Here is a 20,570-nt window from a genome sequence, read left to right as displayed (position 1 = left end):
ATTTGGGCTGACAAAGGAGGAGCAGAAATGGGGCATGCTCACAGCATGTAGATGACCTGGCTAGTCAATGTGATGTTTGGGGGAAGGGCTGCAATGCCCTGTGTGAAGGACTCAGGATCCCAGAGAGGGGCCAGCCTATTTGGTGGTGGCTCGGTGACAGCAAATCTGGAAGCCCTCCTGGAGGCAGAGGCATCTTTGGACGGGAAAAGGAACCTGTAGGATGGAAAGGGATCTGGACCAAAGGTGTGGGAGGACTCCGCAGTGAGCCGCTCTGCGAGGTGGTAGAAAGATCCCAGAGGCGTCCCGCGGGACGATAGTCAAATGAGCATCTGCCCTTCCGTCCAGTCCCTGGCCCCAAACCTTTCTAGCTCTAAAAGCCTTCGGTCGACTGGGGCTTCCGGGACTGGGACCGGGAAGCCGGGTCCTGGGTACAACGAACCTGGGCCGGGGCAGCCACGCCCCCGCATCTCGATCGCGCGGGTCCCCAGACCGGCACTCACCAAGTCAGAGCCCGAGGGCCCCGTGTGCCCTGCCTTCCGCCCCCTACACACCTGCGGGTCCTTGGAGCTCCCCTAACAAGAGGTGGCCGAGGAGGGGGTGGCGGGATGGGGACCGGGGGCGCCCGGCCCTGCACCTGCCGAGGGGCTGCGAGCAGGCCGGCCCCGGGGCGGCGTCTCTTTTGTCCTCCCGCCGCGGCGGCCCGGGCCCTGCCCGGCTGGGGGGGCCCGAGGGGCGGGGGCGGGCCCTCCGCTCACGTGCTCGCCGCTCCGCTCTTAACCCGGCCCGCCGCCCGCCGGGATGGCCGCGGCCGGAGCGCGCTGAGCCGGCACCCTCGCTGCCGCCGCCAGCCTCGCCCCCCGGCCGGCCGGCGCCCCCGCTCGCGGCTCCGCAGCCTGCGCCCCCGCCCGCGTCCCGCCCCCGCCCGCGCCGAGCCGCTCAGCCGCAGCCCCCGGACCCGGAGGATTATGAGCGAGCCATGAGGCGGCTGCGGCGCTGGGCGATAGCGGCGCTGCTGCTGCTGCCGCTGCTCCCCCCGCCCGGTGAGTGACCCCCGCCCGCCGCCCGGCGCCCCCTCCCTGCCCCCGCCCCGGGGTTTGCGGCGGTTTCTGCTGCAGCCACATTTTCCTGCAGTGCTCGGAGTGACAGCCGGTCCAGAGCGCAGGAGGGTGGGGGCAGGGGAGGAGGGAGGGTGCGGACACCCACCTGTCCCCATCTGGCCCGCCCCACCGCGGCCATGCCCCTGCCGCCGGCCGGCGGACTCCGCAGGTCTCTGCGGATCTGAGGGGACAGTCGTGACAGTTGAACAGCAATGAAGCTCCCGGCCCCCTCCCCGCCCCATCGGACTCTTCCCCCTGCAGGGCAGCATGTCTTCTCCCTCAGACCCCCCCAGCGCCCCAAGGTTCAGGCTTGAGAGGGGGGTGAGGGTGCCCACTCCATCCCCAAGTCCCTCGCCTCACGGTGGGCACCTGCCTATAGCTATGGCCTTGTCTCTCCAGGTCTTGGGACCTGGGGTCCTGCTGGAGCTCTGCGTTGGAGGGTCTCACCCAAGTTGTGGGGCCTGGAAGCCCCTGAGGTCACAGAGCCCAGCCGTCTCGTGGGGGAGAGCTCCGGGGGAGAGGTCCGAAAGCAGCAGTTGGACACCAGGGTCCGACAGGAGCCACCCGGTGGCCCGGTGAGTGGGGCTGAGTTGGAGGCCAGAGGATTGGGGCAGGCCTTAGAGCCAGGATGGTCCGGGGGCAGCCAGGGTTTGGACAGCTCCCCAGCAGCTGGCTCTTGAGGCTTCCCTTTTTGTGCTTTCCCCTTTGGGCTGCCAAGAGGGTACAGGAGCCCACTAGTGGGAACATCCATTTGCACCACTCCAGATCCCCTCCTATCATCGTGGGGATCCCCTGCCCTCAGCGGGATGAAATATCCAGGGTCAGCCTTCTGCCGGCCCCCACTCCTCCCCTGCCAAAGCGAGTGGTTCTACTCCAAACAGTGTTTGGGTAGGATGAGAAAGGCAGGGCAAAGCAGCCGAGAGCCCAGGACAGGATTGGGGTTCCTGGGTTCTTTCCATAGCCACCCTTAGTGGGCTTTCTGAAAACAGCTTAGTGCTTGTTGCTGCATCAGTTTCCCCCTTGCACTGATAGACTTCTTGTCCTCTTTCTTGTTCTCACTGAGGATGAGGCCTTAGAAAAAGGTTCCAGGCTTCAAGCACACCCACAAATGCCACCACCCCCTGTCCCTTTCAGTTGCCAGGCCCCTCCTGCCTCCCAGAGGAAGGTTAGGAATGAAAGAGATTAATTGCAATTAATAATTAATTAATATCATGTGAATAATAATCACCCAGATGGAATATTCATTCAGTGCGCCTCGGCTGTCCAGGAGCTGGAAGCTGAAAGTTAGCCCGGCCAGTGGGGGTGGCAGAGGGCAGGTGGTGAAGGCCTGGCGGAAGTAAGAGTGTGGAGGAGGGATGCAGAGGAGGAGTCAGCTGAGGTTTAGAAGTTTGGGCAGCTGAGGTCTTAGAGTCATGGAAGATAAATTGGGCTGGACGAAGGGAGGAAGGAGGGAAACAGAGGCTAACATTGTGGACGTCTGTCAGACTGGCATGTGGCCCTGCCTAATGTACTTGGTTAAAAGCCCTTGGGGGGGGCTGTGGGGGGTGGGGGAGCACTCGGGAAATGGAATGGAGCAGGAAGGCAGCATGCATAATAGATGGACCATCACTCAGGGCAGTGCAGAGGAGGAAGGGTGGTTAATGGTCATGAGCAGCAGGCCTGCGTGGGGTGGGGGTGGGAGGGTGCCAGTGGGGAAGTGGGACATGGGGGTGAGAGGAAAAGGGGTGGAGGCCCTTCAGCACCTGCCAGGCTCCCTGGGAGGGAGTAGATGGGCAGTAGGGATGGTCCCAGGGCCAGGGATGAGGTATCTTGGCTGGGTGTGACCATGAGTCTGACTGTCTTCCCTGGTGGCCCCCACCAGTAAACTGTGCACCTCAAGGCTGTGTCAGCTGGGAGCTGACTGCTGGGCCTTACTGCCGGGACTCCTGTCTGGTGCTTTAGGGACCGTCCAGGAAGAATGGTGCGGTGATGCTGCGGGTGGGGTCAGAGGACAGGGAGGGGAAGCACATGGCTGGTAAGGAGGAGTGAGTGCTCCTTCAGCATAGTCGGCCTGAAAGGAGGGGACTTCTGGGGTATGGGGATGCCTTGCCAGTGTGGAGAGAGCTGGATGGGCTGAGTGTGCGGAGAAGGGGGAGCGTCTTTGAGTGTTGTTCAGCTGGGTGAGTGGGTGGCATGTGTGTGTGTGTGTGTGTGTGTGTGTGTGTGTGTGTGTGATGTGTGATGTGTGTCTGAGTGACAGTCCGAACATGCCCAGGGGGTGTCTCAGGAGGTGGGGGTGGAGGGTTCTGCGCATCTGTGAGGCAGTGGTCACCTCCAGTGGGGTGTGGGTCTCTCTGGGATTGAGCCTTCCCTGTCACCCCACTGCAGCCTTCCCAGGGAACTTACTCATAGACGGGTCTTACCTGTACCTGTTTCCCGGTAGGTGAAGTTTTCATAACACTGTAAGGTAGGCAACTTTTGTCTGCTCGTTTGACAGATGAGCAAACAGTGGTTCAGAAAAGTTAAGTAAGTTGCCCAAAGTCAATCAGATCTTTTTCTGTGTGTGTGTGTGATAGAGACAGAGAGACAGAGAGAGAGGCAGATAGGGACAAACAGATAAGAACAGAGAGATAAGAAGCATCAATTCTTCGTTGCGGCACCTTAGTTGTTCATTGATTGCTTTCTCATATGTGCCTTGATAGGTGGGGGCTACAGCAGAGCGAGTGACCCTTTTCTCAAGCCAGCGACCTTGGGTTTCAAGCCAGTGACCTTTGGGCTCAAGCTAGCGACCATGGTGTCATGTCTATGATCCCACACTCTAGCCAGTGCCCCCGCACTCACACTGGTGAGCCCACGCTCAATCCTGTGACCTCAGGGTTTCAAACCTGGGTCCTCTGTGTCCCAGTCCGACACTCTATCCACTGCGCCACCGCCGAGTCAGGCTCAATCAGATCTTAAGCAGTGGAGTAATTTGCTCCAACACCAGGTACTTCCCACTGCCTCCAGAACTCTAGATCTTGGCACAGAGTGGGGGTGGGGGCAGGTCTCTAACTCAACCCAGTGCAAAGTGGAAGGCCAAGGGAGGCAAAAACGCATGTCCAGAACACCCCTACACACACACACCAGAAGGAGATGTTGCAACCCTCTACCTCCCACCTGACATTTTTCCGTGGAGCGCTTCTGGCTCAGGACCTTGGGGATGATGGTGGAGACAGGACAGTATTGAGCCCAAGTGTCCCAGCGGGAAATGTCCCACCGCAGCACTGTTGGGCTTTGTTTGAAGTTGTTGCATGGGTTAGGACTTCAGGCCAAAGAAGGTGATGGGTCGGCAGCAAGGTCTCCATCTGCTGTGGGTCACGGGCGAGTCCACAGGCACGTGCTGGCCTACAGGCCTGGGACGGTGAGGCCCAGGGTGCTAACCTGCTCTGGCCTTGGGCTGCTCATGGTACCTTTCTGAGCCCACTCTAAGATCAGGAGGATGGTAATCATCTCAGCCACCCCCTTCCCCACTGCCTGGAGGCCATGACAGGAAAGGGCTTTTATGAGAGGGAACTGGGGAGAGGGAAGGCAGCCAGGAAGGAATTAGAAACTAGAGAAATGACGCGGTCCTGGGACCTGCTCTGCCATGCATTCTTCTGCCTTTACATGAATTCATTTATTTCATCCTCATCACAACTCCAGGAGGTGGGGCTGTGATTCCCACTTCACGGATGGGGAAACAGGCACAGAGAGGTGAAGTAACTACCCTAGGTCACTTCAGTAGCAGAGTCAAGGTTGATACTCAGAGAATCACTCTTAACCAGTGTGGTGTCTGCCTCTCTCTCAGGGCATTGGGAGCAAGGGCGCAGGGGACGCTTTGCTCTCTTTGCCACTGCTCTCAACACCTCACTTCTGTCCAGCTTGGAAGCGGAGATGTGAAGAGCCTCTGGAAACGCAGAAACCTGCGGTCACAGGAGCCTGCAGCTGGGAGGGGGGGTGAGCAGAGCCACGGTGTGCCAGAGCACTCGCTGTTCAGGGCGCGAGGGTGCCGGGCAGTGGGCTCAATGAAATCAGTAGGCTCGTCAAGCTGCATGCATTCTGAAGACCCTTTTTCTAATCCACACAAAGATGCTGCGTGGGTTGTACCTGCCCCTGGGAAACCCAGACTCCTTCAGAGCTGTGGGATGTGGGTAAGAGAACAGGACAGTTTGGGTGTAGGGTGCCAGGCCCAAGAGACAGACCCTCAACTGGGCCAGCTGAGTAAGGGGACCTCAGTCACTAGGCTGAGCTCCTGTGAGAACCACCCAGACCAGCATTTCCAGGACATGCCACCCTGTTTTCTTCCTGCAGAGGGGTGAGGGACAACTGAGCAAGGCTTAGGCCCCAGCCCTTGCAAGATGGCAGTCAGGGACAAGGAGCCACAGGGTCTGTGCCGGGAGCCCTAGTACCCCACTAGGGCCAAAGTCTCGCTGTGGTCTCTGCAGCCAAGGTCACAGCCCTGTCCTGAGGTCGGAAGCAGGAGGCTGTCTGTCCTGGGCGGGGGGCTGGTGGCTGGAAGCCGGAGCTGGGGTTTATGCTGGGCTCAGTTTGCTCCAGCGAGTGAACCAAGCCCTGCCATGAATCTAAGCAGAGGGAGAGGTCAAGCAGAAGGCTACAAAACTTCTATCTGAAGGGCTGCACATGCGGCTTTGGAGAGGGACAGCGTCAGTGTGTCCCAGCTTCACTACTTCTGTCTGAGTGGCCTGGGCAAGCCACTGATACCTTCTGAACCCCACCTTCCCCACCTTCCCCATCCATAAAATGAGGATAAATGTCATCTCCACTCTGCCCAGCTGCTGTGAGGATCATAGGAGATGATGTGTAGACAGGTGTCCTGCCTAACATCTGGCACGAACAGCTGTTCAACATCTGTGAGGCCTGCCCTCCCTCCAGGTGCTGGCATGAGGGCTGGGTGTCAGAAACAGGAGCCAGGGCATTTGGGGGTCACCTGTCAGGCTCCGGGCAGGGTTCAAGGGGGCAACGTGGGCAGGAGTCTTGCCTATTCAGCCAGTCTCCAGCCTGTGGGCTTGACCTCCCTAAGCACCCCTGCTGGCTGCCTAGGGGGACCCAGCTGCCCAAAGTCTGTCTTCAGAAGACTAATGACCCTGTAAGGAAGTGACCTGTTGTCAAAAATTTAGGTCAAACCCAGTTATCAGAAATTCAAACAATTCTCCTATCTGGGACTCCCACCGTCCTGATGATAAGCAGAGCCCCATTGCATCCTGGGAGACTTGGGGGCATTGCTGCTGGGGGAGGGGATTTCCTCAGGTGGGGCCCCTGCTTCTCTGGCTCCTTCGCATCTCCCACCACGCAGCTCACGCATTGTATCCAGTTCCTCAAAGCGCTGTTCAGATGGACCATTTATACTTTCTTCTTTTCACTTATTATTACTAATCCCTGTGCCAATAACACGTTAAAAAGAGCTTCCATTTAATCCTCACGACAACCCTATTTTACCAATGGGGACACTGAGGCTCGGAGAGATTAAACCGCTTAGTCAGGTCTTCAGATGCCTTTCCATTCAACACGAGGGTTGAGCCCTAGCAGGGAAAAAGGCAAATGTAGCGTGTGCTCCAAGGGGCCAGCGGTCACCCTGTGAAACGCTGGATCAGGGTGGGAGGACTGCCTGAGGACCAGGAGCAGAGAGGGGCCAGGGCCTCTTTGGGTTGATGGGCTGTAGAAGCGGGTGAGGAGGAGGAGGAGGTCGTGGTAGGAGACGGGGTTCGGGGGGAGGGATTCAGGGTGACTCTATGGGGGATACTGCCTGGATGTTCACATTTTCTAGGGCGTTTGGGGACCCTAACAATCTTTTGTCTCCCCCTTCCCAAGACCGATTCTGTAGGCCTGGGGTGGAGGCCTGGTAGTCTGTATTTGTTCTTTTGGGACTTCAGCGGGATCTTTGCCTCCTTCCCCCGGCACCCTGTATCTGTCAGGTCTGACACGGGATGCAAGCAGGTGCCTGGGGAGTAGATGACCTGGTGACAGGGAGGCCTGGGGGAGGGTATGGTGACTCTAGCCAGGTGACCCTAGCTGCCATGGTAGGCACAAACTCCAGACTGAGAGCGAGACTTGCTGCACCTCCCCAGCGTGGCCCCGGGCCAGTCACCTCCAAGTGTCCCTCCCCGAGCCTCAGCCTGGCATTTGTAAAATGAGCAGCAGACATCCCGGGCAGGTGGAGATCCAACGGGCTGGAGCACGTGAAAGCCGGCTGGCTGGGGAACAAGGTAGCAATAACCAAGAGCAGGGCACAGGGTCGAGGCCCAGCGGGCAGGCCACCAGCTGCGCTGAGCTGGGCACAGAGGAGAGCAGGTGACAGGGGACAGGAGGGGCTCCCAAAGGAGGAGCTGAGGCACACTGGGAGAAGTCAGGGGCAGGTCAGGGGCAGGAGGCAAGCCAGGCCAGGAGCAGTTTGGTCTGGATAGAACATGGGCCTGAATCTTGGCAGGGGAGTCTTAGAACTCTGGTGCCCTTGGGTCCCCTCCCCGGGTGGCGGGGTACAGAAGCCCTGGAGACTGAGGTGGGTTTGCCTGCTCTTTCTCATCCTTCCGCCGCGGAATACTTCCTGTGTCCTCCACCACCTCTCAGAGCCGGGCCAGACAGACCTGCCCAGATATTTGGTCTCCCTCCTCTTCCTCCTACTGCCTCTGGTGGGCGCAGGAAGTGATGGGGACGAAGGGGAGCTGACGTTTGCTCCTCATCAGTTTGGGCTTTCCCCAGAATGGGGGTCAGCTAGCTCTACACAGAGAGGGGAGAGACCAGATGGGGTAGCTCGCTTACTTCCTGAGAAGATCCTGCAATGGCCGGAGCCAACTCTGCCAGAATGCTCCAGGCCCAGGAGGACCCCCGCCCACAAGCCACCTCACACCTTGCGTCTGGGCTCACCTTATCATTTTCATTGGGACAACCTGAAACTCAGAGAGGTTGCTGGACCATCCCTGAGGCTGCACAGCCTGAGAGAGTGAAATCAGGGCAAGGAGACTGGACAGGCTGCTTCTCTGGATGGCCAGCATGGGGGTAGGGACAGGGGTTTGTCAGTTGGGGGTAAAAAGAGCAAACAGTATCAGACCTGGGAGCAGGGGAGTGCAGAGGTGGTCTCGGTGGGTACAGCCCAAGCCCAGGAGGGGAGGGGAGAGCAGGGATGGTCCATGCCAAGAGTGAGGTGGGTGGAGAGCTAGTTTTCAGGCCCAGGGGCAGGGGCAGAGCAGAGGTAGTCCCCGCCAATGGGGAGGAGAGGGAAGCAGTGACTACTCGTCCTTGACTTTCTATTTCAAGTCTGATCAATGCTGTAGGGGCTCAGGACAGAGCTTGGAGCCTCGGGCAGCCTGGGGTGGGGTGAGTCAGTGTTCTCGAGGCTCAGAGGGCTTCCAGCCCACGCTCCGGCCTGTTCCACCCCCTCTCCCAGGGCCTGCGTGGACACTGAGTCCTTCCCGTCTTATCCCACCTTTGGGGTGAGAAGGCTCTGGAAGCTGATTTGCTAGGCTTGAATCGCAGTTCCACCACTTCTTAGATGTGTGACCTTGGACAAGTAAGTTAGCATCTCTGTGCCTCAGTTTCCCATCTGTCAGATAAGGATAACAGCAGCATCTATCCCACTGGGTTGTTGTGAAGGTCAAATATGATAATACTAGTAAAGCATTTAGAACAGTGTCGGGCATGTACTAACTGCTTAGCAGAAATCCAGGTGTTTGACGAGGAAGCCAACTAACATGGGACTATAGGATTTCATGACATCGGGGCTCCCCTCCATCCTGCAACCTGCTCCTCCCTAAAGAAAAGCACAGATTCCTAATACATGCATGGCCCAGCGGTGGGGCCCTTCAGCTGGGGTCTGGATTTCAGTCTTCTTAAATGGACGAGGGTGGGAAGAAGGCTCCAGCCACTCGGGGCCTCTCCCATACTTCCCAATCCTTTGTTTTTTGTTTTGTTTTGTTTTGTTTTGTTTTTGAGGGAGCAGGGAGAGAGAGACAGGAACATGAGCTGCTCCTGTATGTGCCTGACCAGGGAATCGAACTGGCAACCTCTGCTCTCCAGGTTACGCTCCAACTGAGCTATCTGGCCAGGGCTGAATTTTCTATTTTTATTTTTTAGAGACAGAGAGAGGAAAGGAGAGAGAGGGGAGGGGAAGGGAGGCACTCATCTGTTGTTCCACTCAGTCATGCATTCATTGGCTGCTTCCCGTGTGCCCTGACCGGGGATCGAACCCACATCTTCTTTCAGGACGACGCTCTTAGCCGACCAAACTAATGGACCAGGGCCTCTTCTCAGTCTTTTCTAGGACCTGAGGTTTGGGGTAGGGACATGGGAGCTGAGGAGGCCAACTCCCTCTCAACCTAAACTCTCCTGTTCCTTCTTCTCTCCGGTGGCTTTCGCTCCAAGCACACTAGCTTCAGGTCTAGAGTCCCCACCCCCCACAGGAGGTGGGCGCCCAGGCTGGGGATGACAGCCATCTTGCTCAGGCCTAGTGCATTGTCATGACAACCTGGAGCCTCCCAGCCCCACTGCAAAGGCCCCTCTGAAAAATTTATCAGGAAAACTTCCATGTTTAAAAATTAACCATGGGATTGAAATATTAAAGATGAGCCGCTTTGGGAGAGGCAGAGGGCAATGGACTTGGGGGTAGAGGAGCCAAGTTCTTTCGTCCTGACGGGCTGGCATCTGCCCATCGCCCCAGCTTCCAGGGGTCCTGCGATCGACTCCGACCCACCCCGCCGTCTGCAGAGTCTGAGGGCTCTGCCTCCAGCTGAGGCTGGGGCCAGGGTAGGGAGACAGGAAGGAGGCCCACTGCAGCCCGCTCCTGCTTCCCCTTCCCCATAATGCTTCTAAGGGCTCCCTTTAGTGCACCTGAGGGCGGGCGGCCCTGCCAACAGCAGGAGCGCCTGGCCCAAGGCGGTGAGCATGCCAAGCTGTCCGTCTCCGTCCCGGCGAGGGTGGCCTGGCACCTGCTCTCTACATTGCTCACCATGCCCTGAGCCAGAGGGCAGAGTGGGCTGTGCCCGGGTGTGCACACTCCTGCCCCTACCTCCAGAAGAGGACTAGGGTCTTGTGCAAAGCATCTCCCCCCCAAATCAGTGATTCCCACAGCTAGCCTGGACCCTCCCCCTTTCCAGGGCTACTCCTGTTCTGGGGTTTCCCCAACTCCCCAGTTCCTACCTTCAGGCCTCCCCATGTTGACCCTCCCTCTGCCCCCCCCCCAGGCTGTCCACCTGGCCCAGGTGAGTTTCGTCATCCCAGCCTTCAACTCCAACTTCACTCTGGACCTGGAACTGAACCAGTGAGTGTGGCCTTGAGCCCGGAGAAAGGGCTCCAGGCGGGTGGGCAAGGCCCAGCCTGCGCTTGGCTGCTGGCGGGGGGCACTGGGCTGCGGCAGGGGGTCTGGATCTGACCCGGGGCGGGACCCAAGCCTGACCCAGTCCCACTAGTGACCTATCCTTCCCCCTGCCCACTCTTGTTTCAGTCACCTTCTCTCCTCAAAATACGTGGAACGCCATTTCAGCCGGGAGGGGACTACCCAGCATATCACTGTGAGTGCCCTTGGGAGGGGACAGGGGAGGTGGACTGAAGGACAGGAGGCCCTTGGAGATGGGGTCCGGGGTATACTTAACACCTGACATGGGTCTACGGCCACACCACCCTGAACGCGCCCGATCTCGTCTGACCTCGGAAGCTAAGCAGGGTCGGGCCTGGTTAGTACTTGGATGGGAGAACACCTGACATGGGCCTGGCCCCTCAGGACTCCGTCTCTCCCCACCTTGGAGGTTTTGAGGGTTGGAGTTGGGTGGCATGTGGAGCCCTGAGATCTTGCCCAGCTCCGGAGGCCTTGGCCCCAGACAGCCTCTCTGCCTGGCATGGAGGCGTTAAGCACCCTCACTGCTGCAGGCCCACACACCTTGCTCAGCACCAGGACTCTGGGAATTCCCAGCTGCCTGGGATACCATGGTCTCTCCTTGGAGGCCCAGGGGCCCAACAGACATGAATGAGTGTCTATAAATAGCCCCCCCCCCCCGCCCAGCCTGTTCAGTAACTGGAGCACAAGTAATTCTGCAGGAAGCAGGGGAGAGGGGGTGCTGGTCCCCTCTGACCCAGAGTCGGGCCAGGAGGACACATCCTGCTCAGTTCCTCAGACCCAGACCACGTGTCCCGAAGCGGTCCACTGAGGCAGTGGCGTCTGTGAACACACTGTGTGTGAAATTGTGTGTGCATGTTGGGGGTGAGTCCATAGCGTGCATCTAATTGAGGTAATCCAGGGTAAATGCTTAGAACAGTGCGTGGCACATGGCAGGTGCGATATGAATGCTCTTCTCAAGAGTCGAGTCCCTGCTTTAGCCCCAACAAAGGGTAAGAACCACTGATGTAGTCCAACTTCTTCATTTTGTAGGTGAGGTGAGGGAGGCCCAAAGAGGGCAGATTAGGAGCAGAGCCAGGCTGTGGAAATCCAGGTGTACCCACAACTGTAGCCACCTGCACGTGGGGCACTGCCAGTGCCCCTCACCTGTCCTCCTCCCTTTATGCCAGGGCAGGGGGCTGTCTGCTTACATTCTGCTGCTCCTACAGGGGGCTGGAGACCACTGCTACTACCAGGGGACGCTCCGAGGGGACCCCCACTCCTTTGCCGCTCTCTCCACCTGCCAGGGGCTGCAGTGAGTACGGGGAGGGGCTGGGCAGCCCGGGAAAGCCCCCAGCCCCAGGCCTGGGCATGGTGGGAGCTGCGCCTCTCTCTTCTGCAGTGGGGTCTTCTCTGATGGGAGCTTCACCTACATCGTGGAGCCCAGAGACATGGCCGGGCCTCGGGAGCCCCCCCAGGTGAGCCTGCATTGTTCCCTGGGACAGCCCTGCCATGCTCGTCCTGATGACTGTCACCACCCCTCCTCCTTCCTTGGTAACCTCAGCCTCACTGCCCTCAGTGACCCCAGCTCTAATTCCTTCCCCCTGTGCCCCTAGCTCCAATGTCCCTTCTGTCCCCCAAGTAACCTCCCGTTGGGTTCCAGTGTCCTTTGCCCCTATCTCTCAGGGCACCCCCAGGTCTTGACCCCGGAATCTGAGCATCTGGGAGATCAGATCCGACATGGGAGCCCTGGCCAGTTCTGGGTCACTCTGGGGTGGGGTGGGGGGAAAGGCGGGAGCTGTCCCCCCGCGAGCTGGGCTCAGAGCAGTCCTGGTCAACCTCCCAAGAACTAATTCCCCCTCGTTGCAGGGACCCCTTCCCCACCTCATTTACCGGACCCCTCTCCTCCCAGCTCCCATCAGATGCAGGGAACCAGGTAAGGAGGAGAAGTGGGGCTTGGAGGGCACCGGCTGTGCCCTCCCTCACCTGTCCCTTCCCTCAGACTGCCTGTTCGCGGCCCCTGCCCATCCCGCTCCTCTGAACCGGCCGAGGCTGAGAAGGAAAAGGCAGGTACGGGGCCCGCACAGATCCCGGGCTGCAGAGACCTCAGGTTGTGGTCCAGAGCAGGAAGACACCCCATCCATGACTAGGGCAAAGCAGGGCTCATACTGATGTGGTTGGGGGCCAGGGAACCATCTCTGGAAGGAAGCCCCCATCTCACTCCCATGGTGGGCTAACAGGGGCCGCCTGCCCTCATACCAAGGCTGGGGAGGGATGGTGTCCCTGCTAGTGAGGAACTGGCATTGTCCCTGGCTAGAGTCCCTAAGTCTATCCGAGGCTTGGCCATGATGCCAGGCATAGAAGAGACTGATTCCAAGTGCCACCCATCCCCCAGGTCCGCCGGGGCCACCCTACAGTGCACAGTGAGACCAAGTATGTGGAGCTGATCGTGATCAATGACCACCAGCTGGTAAGTTCCCAGGCAGGGGCTGGCTCTGGGAGGAGGGGCCGGAGGCAGCCTCACCCTCCACCACCTCTTCCTCCAGTTTGAACAGATGCGACAGTCAGTGGTCCTCACCAGCAATTTTGCCAAGTCTGTGGTGAACCTGGCAGATGTGGTGAGCAACTCGCCCTTCCCCTCCCTCTCACCCCAAACCCTCCCATGCATCCTTGGGGTGAGCTCTGGAGGACACTGTCAGCCACTGATGCCCACTTCCCGGAGGCACAGATGGAAGCCCTCCTCCAGCCCTATCCCCCCCATGCCAACTCCCACCTTCCAGCTTTCTCCCCATCTTCTCCCATCTGGGCCCAGATGTACAAGGAGCAGCTCAATACCCGGATAGTGCTGGTTGCCATGGAAACGTGGGCAGATGGGGACAAGATCCAGGTGCAGGATGACCTCCTAGAGACCCTGGCTCGACTCATGGTCTATCGGCGGGAGGGCCTGCCTGAGCCCAGCGATGCCACCCACCTCTTCTCGTGAGTCCCCCACCTCATGCGTCCTGCCAGCCTCTGCTGGCAGCTGCAGTGCTCAGGGCAACTGAGCACCTGCTCTGTGCCAGGTGACCTTGCAGGGTCTGGGACTGGTCAGTCTTATCTTGTAGTACCTGCCCCCAGCCGCTTGCAACAGGCTGAGCATCACCCCTGCATCTTAAGCTGATGCCTCTTTTCCCTCCCCCCCTCCCCGTCACCTATGCCTTCACCTCCCCTTCATTCCCTCTTCCTTCTTCAAACTGTTTTAGCATCCCTTCCTGGTGGAAAAAATCCGGTAAAAAGTCCTTGCAATTAGAGATGACCTAACAGGAACCTATCATTTCGCTTATGGGCAAACAAAGCCAAAGAGGGAAAGGAGCTTGCCTGAGATCACACAGGCTGACATGCGGGCAGTACCCACCTCCTCAAGGAAGGGCCTGGTGAGGGAGGCGCCCTCCTTCCCCGCACAGCCCGGGGAGCCACTCTGGGGAGGCAGAAGGTTTTCCTGACAACCCGCTTCCTCCCAGGGGCAGGACTTTCCAGAGCACCAGTAGTGGGGCTGCCTACGTGGGAGGCATTTGCTCTCTGTCAAGGGGTGGCGGTGTGAATGAGGTGAGCGATGTGGGGGCCCCGGCTGGGGTAGTGGTGGGTGGGAAAGGGGCTGCTAAGGGCATGAGGCCTGCGCCTTAAGGAGAGATGTAGATATCTTTGTGCTCATTTTCCTCACCCCCAGTACGACAACATGGGGGCCATGGCGGTGACACTGGCCCAGACACTCGGGCAGAACCTGGGCATGATGTGGAATAAACACCGGAGCTCAGCAGGTAACAGTGAAGATCCCATGTGGCCCCATAACCAGCCCAGACCCACGCCCAGCAGCTCCAGAAGTGAAGCGGGTGTCCATGGGAGGGGGGCAGTCATCCACCCTCCCTTATATACACCTGCCTCACCTCTCAGGAGACTGCAAGTGTCCAGACAACTGGCTGGGCTGCATCATGGAGGACACGGGGTGAGTTTTGGGGGACAAATCAGGGGAAAGCTTCGGGCGAGGAGAGTCCCAGAGCAGGCACTGAATAACGGTCTGGACCCGTTGGCCTTAAGAGGTTCAGCTGTTGGGATTCCAAGAAACCCAATTTTCCGCAGCACAATGCATAGGGAGACCCAGATTCCCCTGCGAGACATCACTGACCAGAATGTAGTGCGCACTGTCGCCACTGGGCGCCGCCAGAGCCTCTTTTGGAGGCACCTGTCCTTGGCGCCCCAACCTCTGACTCTAGGCGGCTTGAGGTTGCATGAAGAGGACAAGAGCTACGTCCCCCGCCCACTCCCGATTGATGGACAGACGGGAGGATTTTTGTGCAGTTTCCGAGTACAGAGATCCTCGGTCTCCCGGAAAGGGTGACCGAATCCCGAATCACTGGTGCAGCCCATCCTCAATCTTGAGAAGGGGCTAGACTGGCTGGAGGAGAGGGCACGGGCCGGGACCCAGCAACATCGTCTCATCATCCTTGCCCAGGTTCTACCTGCCCCGCAAGTTCTCACGCTGCAGTATCGACGAGTACAACCAGTTTCTGCAGGAGGGCGGCGGGAGCTGCCTCTTCAACAAGCCCCTCAAGGTACCAGCCCGAGGGCGGGGAACGTGGGAGCGGGATTTGGGTCGAGTCCGGGTCAGACTCTCGACACCCCTTCTCCGTCCAGCTGCTGGACCCCCCTGAGTGCGGAAACGGCTTTGTGGAGGCGGGAGAGGAGTGTGACTGCGGCTCTGTGCAGGTGAGCTACCAGTGCCAGGTAGGAGGCAGGGGACGCGGGAGTGGGTGCGAGGGAGGGTCTAGGTGGGGAGGGTCTGCGCTCGCCCGCCTCCCTCCCCTTCTCCCCGCGTCCCTCAGGAGTGTAGCCGAGCGGGTGGGACCTGCTGCAAGAAATGCACCCTGACTCACGACGCCATGTGCAGCGACGGGCTCTGCTGTCGCCGCTGCAAGGTGAGGGGGACCCGCTGCTGATGCGGGAAGGGAGCAGGACCCGGAGGGACCAAGCTGCTGAAGATCTGATAAGGGGCGGGATTTAGAAATGAGGAGCAGCTGCGAGCACAGCAGATCTGGAGGAGCGGGGCTTGCCGCGAAGAAAGCACCAATCGGGAAGGAGAAGGGCGGGGCGTGCGGGCTGTTAAAGGCGGGGCTACGAGGAGCGGGGCGGGGCACCTGCCATGAAGTGGTGGGAGGGGCGGAACTGTGAGCAGCCCTGGTGGCGTCATAGAGTGGGCCGGGAGCAAGTGGGAGCCCGGGCGAGGAGCCCCCGTGAGGGGACAGGGTCATGCGGGGAGCGGGCTGCGGGTCCGCTGTCCCTGTCTGAGCCCAGAAACGCATCCCCCCCTCAGTATGAGCCGCGGGGTGTGTCCTGTCGAGAAGCCGTGAACGAATGCGACATCGCGGAGACCTGCACCGGCGACTCAAGCCAGGTCCGCCCGGCCCAGCCGCCCTTCGGAACCCTGGGCGAGGCAACCCCTGTCCCTTTTGTTTTGGCTGTGTCGAGGGACCACTGTTCTCTGCACCCCTTTGCTCTGCTGCTGGCATAGCCGCCGCTGAATAGCCTGTTTCCTCACCTGAGAAAGGGGTTGTTCACGCCTCCTGGCTTTGCTTCTTCAGTCATAAACCAGTATTTGTAGTCTGGCTGGGGTCCCCAGGACCTGGCACGGCCCTGGTGTGTGCTAGGGATCGGAGTGTATGATAATATTAGTTAACATCTCAAGTCCTTCTTACTGCCAGCTATTTCGTTCTCCCAGCCCTGTGAATTGGTGCAGGAAACTGGGAGACTGGAGGGGGGGCTATGAGACTTGCCAACCTGCCTGGTCTGAGTTCCAATCCAGATCTTTGTTCTTGACACGGAAGAGCCCTGAACGTGAGCCTCCACTCAGGGGCAATAGGCCACCTCTTCATTCCTCCCTGGGGCCAGCCTCACTTCTTAGCCCTGGGACTGCCCTGCTCAGTCCAGCTCCTCTCTCCGCAGTGTCCTCCCAACTTGCACAAGCTGGATGGTTACTACTGTGATCATGAACAGGTATAATGGAGTAGGGGCTCCAACCCTTGGGAGCTTCTGGCTCAGTACAGTTTGTTGTCTCCACTCTGACCACTCAGTGTGTCAGTCCCTTTTGGCTCCTGTTTGTATCTTAGGGCCGCTGCTACGGAGGTCGCTGCAAAACCAGGGACCGGCAGTGCCAAGCCCTTTGGGGCCATGGTGAGTCTGAGTAGTAGTAGGAGAAGGAACTCTGAAGGACCCAGAATCAAGAGTCTTGGGAGGGGGACGTTCTAGCTAAATATGCCCTCCACCAAATGCGTGGCTCCCCAGGCTCATGGGGACCCAGCGGACAGGAGATCAGCTGGATTGTTGGAGGTGCAGGCCTGAGGTCCTGGGGTAGGTTTTGGGGTGACGCCTTGCATCATCTTCTTACAGCGGCTGCTGATCGCTTCTGCTATGAGAAGCTGAATGTGGAGGGGACAGAGCGTGGGAACTGTGGGCGCAAGGGGTCAGGCTGGGTCCAGTGCAATAAACAGTGAGTTGCCAAGGCTCTTGGTTGAGCCTCCCTAGCTCTGGGGCCTGGGGGTTCATGGAGCAGTAGGTTCTTCTAGGATGTGCCTGTGAGTCTTGATGGAAGAATATGTAAAAAGCCAGAGGGTGGGGAGAAGGCATATACAGGTTTAGTAGTCTGGTCAGAGGTCAGACTTGGGGCTCACTGTCTCCTTGCTGCCCCAACAGGGATGTACTCTGTGGCTTCCTCCTCTGTGTCAATATCTCTGGAACTCCTCGTCTAGGGGACCTAGGAGGAGACATCAGCAGTGTCACTTTCTACCACCAGGGCAAGGAGCTGGACTGCAGGTGTTAGCTGGGACCACGGCTGGGGAAGGGGAGGTTGCAGCTGTGATGGGGTGGGGGGCATGGCGGAGGCTGGCTATGCTGTTTCTCCAGGGGTGGCCACGTGCAGCTGGCTGATGGCTCAGACCTGAGCTACGTGGAGGATGGCACAGCCTGTGGGCCCAACATGCTGTGCTTGGATCATCGCTGCTTGCCAGCTGCGGCCTTCAACTTCAGTACCTGCCCAGGCAGCGGGGAGCGCCGTGTCTGCTCCCACCATGGGGTGGGTGCCTGGAGGCCAGAGGCGGCAGGAGGACACAGCACCCTGCTTACTTTGACCGGCTTCACCCTACCTCTAGGTCTGCAGCAATGAAGGGAAGTGCATCTGTCAGCCAGACTGGACAGGCAAAGACTGCAGTATCCACAACCCCCTGCCTACATCTCTGCCCACTGGGGAGACGGAGAAATATAAGGGTGAGGCTGCCGCTGGCCGGGGTGGGGTTCGGTCTTTTCTGTTCTCCATGCCTGTCTCTGCCAACCAAGCCCTGCCATCCTCCCCAGGTCCCAGTGGCACCAACATCATCATTGGCTCCATCGCCGGGGCTGTCCTGGTTGCAGCCATCGTCCTGGGCGGCACAGGCTGGGGATTTAAGTAAGAGACACACATGCACCCTACACTCCCTGGTGTCCCAAGGGCTTCAGAACTCCAGATTGTTGTAGCTGAGGGGCCTCTCAGAGGTTAGCTAAATCGGAGCTTACACATCACGGTTCAAGGCAACCATAGCATCTTGTTTTAACATTTTATTTTTATTGATTTTTTTTTTTTTAAGAGAGAGATAGGAACAGCAATCTGTTCCTGTATGTGCCCTGACTGGGAATTGAACCGGCAACCTCTGGGCCTTGGGCCAGCGCTCTAACCAAGCTATCTGGCTGGCCAGGGCTGTTTGAACATTTAAAAAAAATTAGTTGCTCACATTTTTAAAACTCAGAGATTTTACATTAACAATGCTGATTTCTACCTTTTCTTGAAAACAGACAATTGGGCCACACTGTGCCTCAGTGTGATCCAGCCACAGCCTGTGTCCTCCCACTCTGGGCTCTTAGCACACTCCCAGTGCTAAGGAGGGATGTTAGGCCCCGGGTCACACAGTGAGTTAGGTGCAGAGTCAAGACTCAAACCCAGATATCTCTCCCTGGGCCTGTCCTTAGTATCCAGGCCCCAGGGTGCTGGAACCATCTCTGGGGCCTGGGGTCTCATGGGGACTGAAGGCACATCCCTAAGGGACGGTTACAGATGGCTTCTTTTTCTTTCTTTCTCTGCCTCTTCTCCTTGGCTCATTAAGAAACATCCGGAGAGGAAGGTATGACCCAACCCAGCAGGGGGCAGTGTGATGCCGGCCATGTCATCCCTCCTGCTGTCCCTGTCTCCATCTCATCCGTCACCTCGCATTCTGTGGAAGGGAGCTTCTGTGGACTGGAGCTAAGGGCTGATTCCCCCACCCCCACTGTCGCTGCTGTCACTACAGGGGTGGTGGGGGAACCCCGCTCACTCCCGGAGGAAAGTCCTCGGCCTGCCCTGGCCACTTCCTCTTGCCCAACCATCCCCTCAGGCTTTGGTCCATTTGCTTCTGCTCTGCCCCTGGCCAGACCACTGCTGGCCGGGTAAACCCTGGAGCGGTGCCTCCCCCACCACAGCACCGTCCCAGGGAAGGGAGCCTGCCTCTGCATCCCATCTGTTTTGTCCTTCATGTCACCGCTGTCTCACCTCCGGCCCGATTCCCTCCGTGGTCAGCCCCTGACTTGCCACCTCCAGCACTGACCTCCGGGGCCCAGCTGGGGGGCTGTCCCTCTGGGCCCTGGCTCACATGCTTCCTTGATGCCCCCTCTCCCTTCCAGGTCCGGAGGGGCCTAAGTGCCGCCCACCTCCCTCCGAGCCTGGTGCCCACATCTCAGCCCTGAACCAGGAAGCTGCCCCCACCCAGCCATGGAGGGAGGCACCATGCAATGTCTTCCGGTCCCAAGCCTTTCAGCTCCCGGCCCCACAGGGGTTTGGGTGGCGGGCTGCGGCCCTGTCCTTCGCACCACCAGGGTGGACCAGGCCTGGGGCATTTCCCTCACGGCCCCCCACCCCACCTCATGCAGCTTTGGCCTTGCACACCAACTCTCCCTGTGTGAATGTAGCTTCCATCATCAGATTGCCACAGCTCGAGTGGTGAGGGAGGGCTGGAGGGATGCCCCCCATGGGCATGGCCTCGGGGGCCCTTCCGCAAAACCAGGCAGCTGGGACAGGGTTTTAGCTCTCTGGGACTTAGGGGGAGAGGGCTGAAATCTACTTTTTTAAAAAAACTGAATCTTAACCGATGAATGTAACTTGGGGGTGCTGGAGCTGGGGTAGTTGTGGGGGTGTTTTGATATTCACGGAGGGGACTGGAGGAACCGAGGCCTGGCCATCCCCCCGGGATGACCACACCCGGAGTCTCTGTACTGAACACTGATGTCCCCAAGCCAGGCAGGGGCCAGGCTTGCTCCCTCTTCTCACCCCTGCTGAGCTTGGAGAGAATGAGTGCTGATTCAAACCAAAGCTGCCTGTTCCGTGCCCAAGCCTCGGTTATGGGTACGGTGACCACATGTCCCAGATTGTCTTCAATTCTAAAATGACCACCCTGCTGTCCTTGCCAGGATGCATGTATTTGGGGGTCTAGAAAATACAGTCCCTGAAATAAAATGGCACCTTCCCCCTTTCAAGAGGGTGATTCTGGGGCTGACTCAGGGTTTAGGTGCCCCCTGGCGTGGCCTAAAGGTCCCGGGCTGGGCCTTCTTTTCCTGGAAGGGAAGGCCAGAGGTGGCCCAGTGCCTGGAGGGTTAGGGGTTCTGCCTGTGATGTGCATGAGGAGGCAGGAAAAGGCAGGTCTTACGTATGATTCTCAGCTTCTGGAAAAGTCCTCAAGGTCCTGTCAAACCCATCTCACTCCTTACCCCCGTTCCAGGGCTGAGTAGGAAGTTTACATTTGTTTCCCCCTTGTCCTCCGATGCCCACTGCAGTGGCGCCTGAGACACAGGTGGAGGCCAGGCAGAATTCCTCAGTTCTCCCACAGATCCAGTCCTGCCCGTGGCCTTCCCTCATGACCCTGGCTTGGGACAGAGGAGCTCTGGCTCCTTGACTCACAGGGCCAAGATGAGGGTCAAGCAACCTATGGATGAAAGCCACAAATGAATGGAGCCCCTCTCCCCAGGGATATCCACCCAGACTCAGCAAGGATTTCTGAACATCCCAGGGCCTTTGAGTTGCCTATTTCAGTCCCTGTGTTTCTGGGGCATCTTTGAAGAGGAATCAT

The 20,570-nt window shown here is 58.8% G+C and overlaps 1 protein-coding gene across 4 annotated transcripts; it reads left to right on the top strand.

Moving 5' to 3' along the window:
• The first annotated feature begins 892 nt into the window (after positions 1–892).
• Positions 893–19,564, top strand: ADAM11 (ADAM metallopeptidase domain 11). Of its 4 annotated transcripts, XM_066363949.1 has the most exons (27): positions 893–1,040; positions 1,497–1,672; positions 10,289–10,365; positions 10,549–10,615; positions 11,646–11,731; positions 11,819–11,894; positions 12,286–12,352; positions 12,419–12,486; positions 12,812–12,886; positions 12,963–13,034; positions 13,229–13,395; positions 13,917–14,001; positions 14,123–14,213; positions 14,347–14,398; positions 14,906–15,005; positions 15,088–15,159; positions 15,276–15,368; positions 15,764–15,844; positions 16,393–16,443; positions 16,557–16,620; positions 16,837–16,936; positions 17,140–17,259; positions 17,350–17,518; positions 17,595–17,709; positions 17,797–17,887; positions 18,579–18,596; positions 19,132–19,564. In XM_066363949.1, exons 1-27 carry the CDS (start codon positions 977–979, stop codon positions 19,145–19,147), a joined length of 2,313 nt encoding a protein of 770 aa, XP_066220046.1. In that variant the 5' UTR covers positions 893–976; the 3' UTR covers positions 19,148–19,564. The 4 variants fall into 4 exon arrangements, with proteins under 4 accessions (XP_066220046.1, XP_066220045.1, XP_066220047.1 ...); XM_066363948.1 differs by having other exon boundaries at positions 18,579–19,564; XM_066363950.1 differs by lacking the exon at positions 15,276–15,368 and having other exon boundaries at positions 18,579–19,564.
• Positions 19,565–20,570: the final 1,006 nt, after the last annotated feature.

Source organism: Saccopteryx leptura, chromosome 2, assembly GCF_036850995.1.
Source record: "Saccopteryx leptura isolate mSacLep1 chromosome 2, mSacLep1_pri_phased_curated, whole genome shotgun sequence".
NCBI classification, from domain to species: domain Eukaryota; kingdom Metazoa; phylum Chordata; class Mammalia; order Chiroptera; family Emballonuridae; genus Saccopteryx; species Saccopteryx leptura.
The sequence above is the reverse complement of the archived record's forward strand: the minus strand, read 5'-3'. Positions and strand labels throughout refer to the sequence as shown.

Excerpts from the sequence above, each read along its gene's own strand:
- ADAM11 (XM_066363948.1), top strand. The coding sequence starts at position 977 with ATGAGGCGGCTGCGGCGCTGGGCGATAGCGGCGCTGCTGCTGCTGCCG. Across the intron at positions 11,895-12,285 it reads GGCCTCGGGAGCCCCCCCAG|GGACCCCTTCCCCACCTCAT; the intron begins GTGAGCCTGCAT and ends CCCTCGTTGCAG. Across the intron at positions 13,396-13,916 it reads GATGCCACCCACCTCTTCTC|GGGCAGGACTTTCCAGAGCA; the intron begins GTGAGTCCCCCA and ends GCTTCCTCCCAG.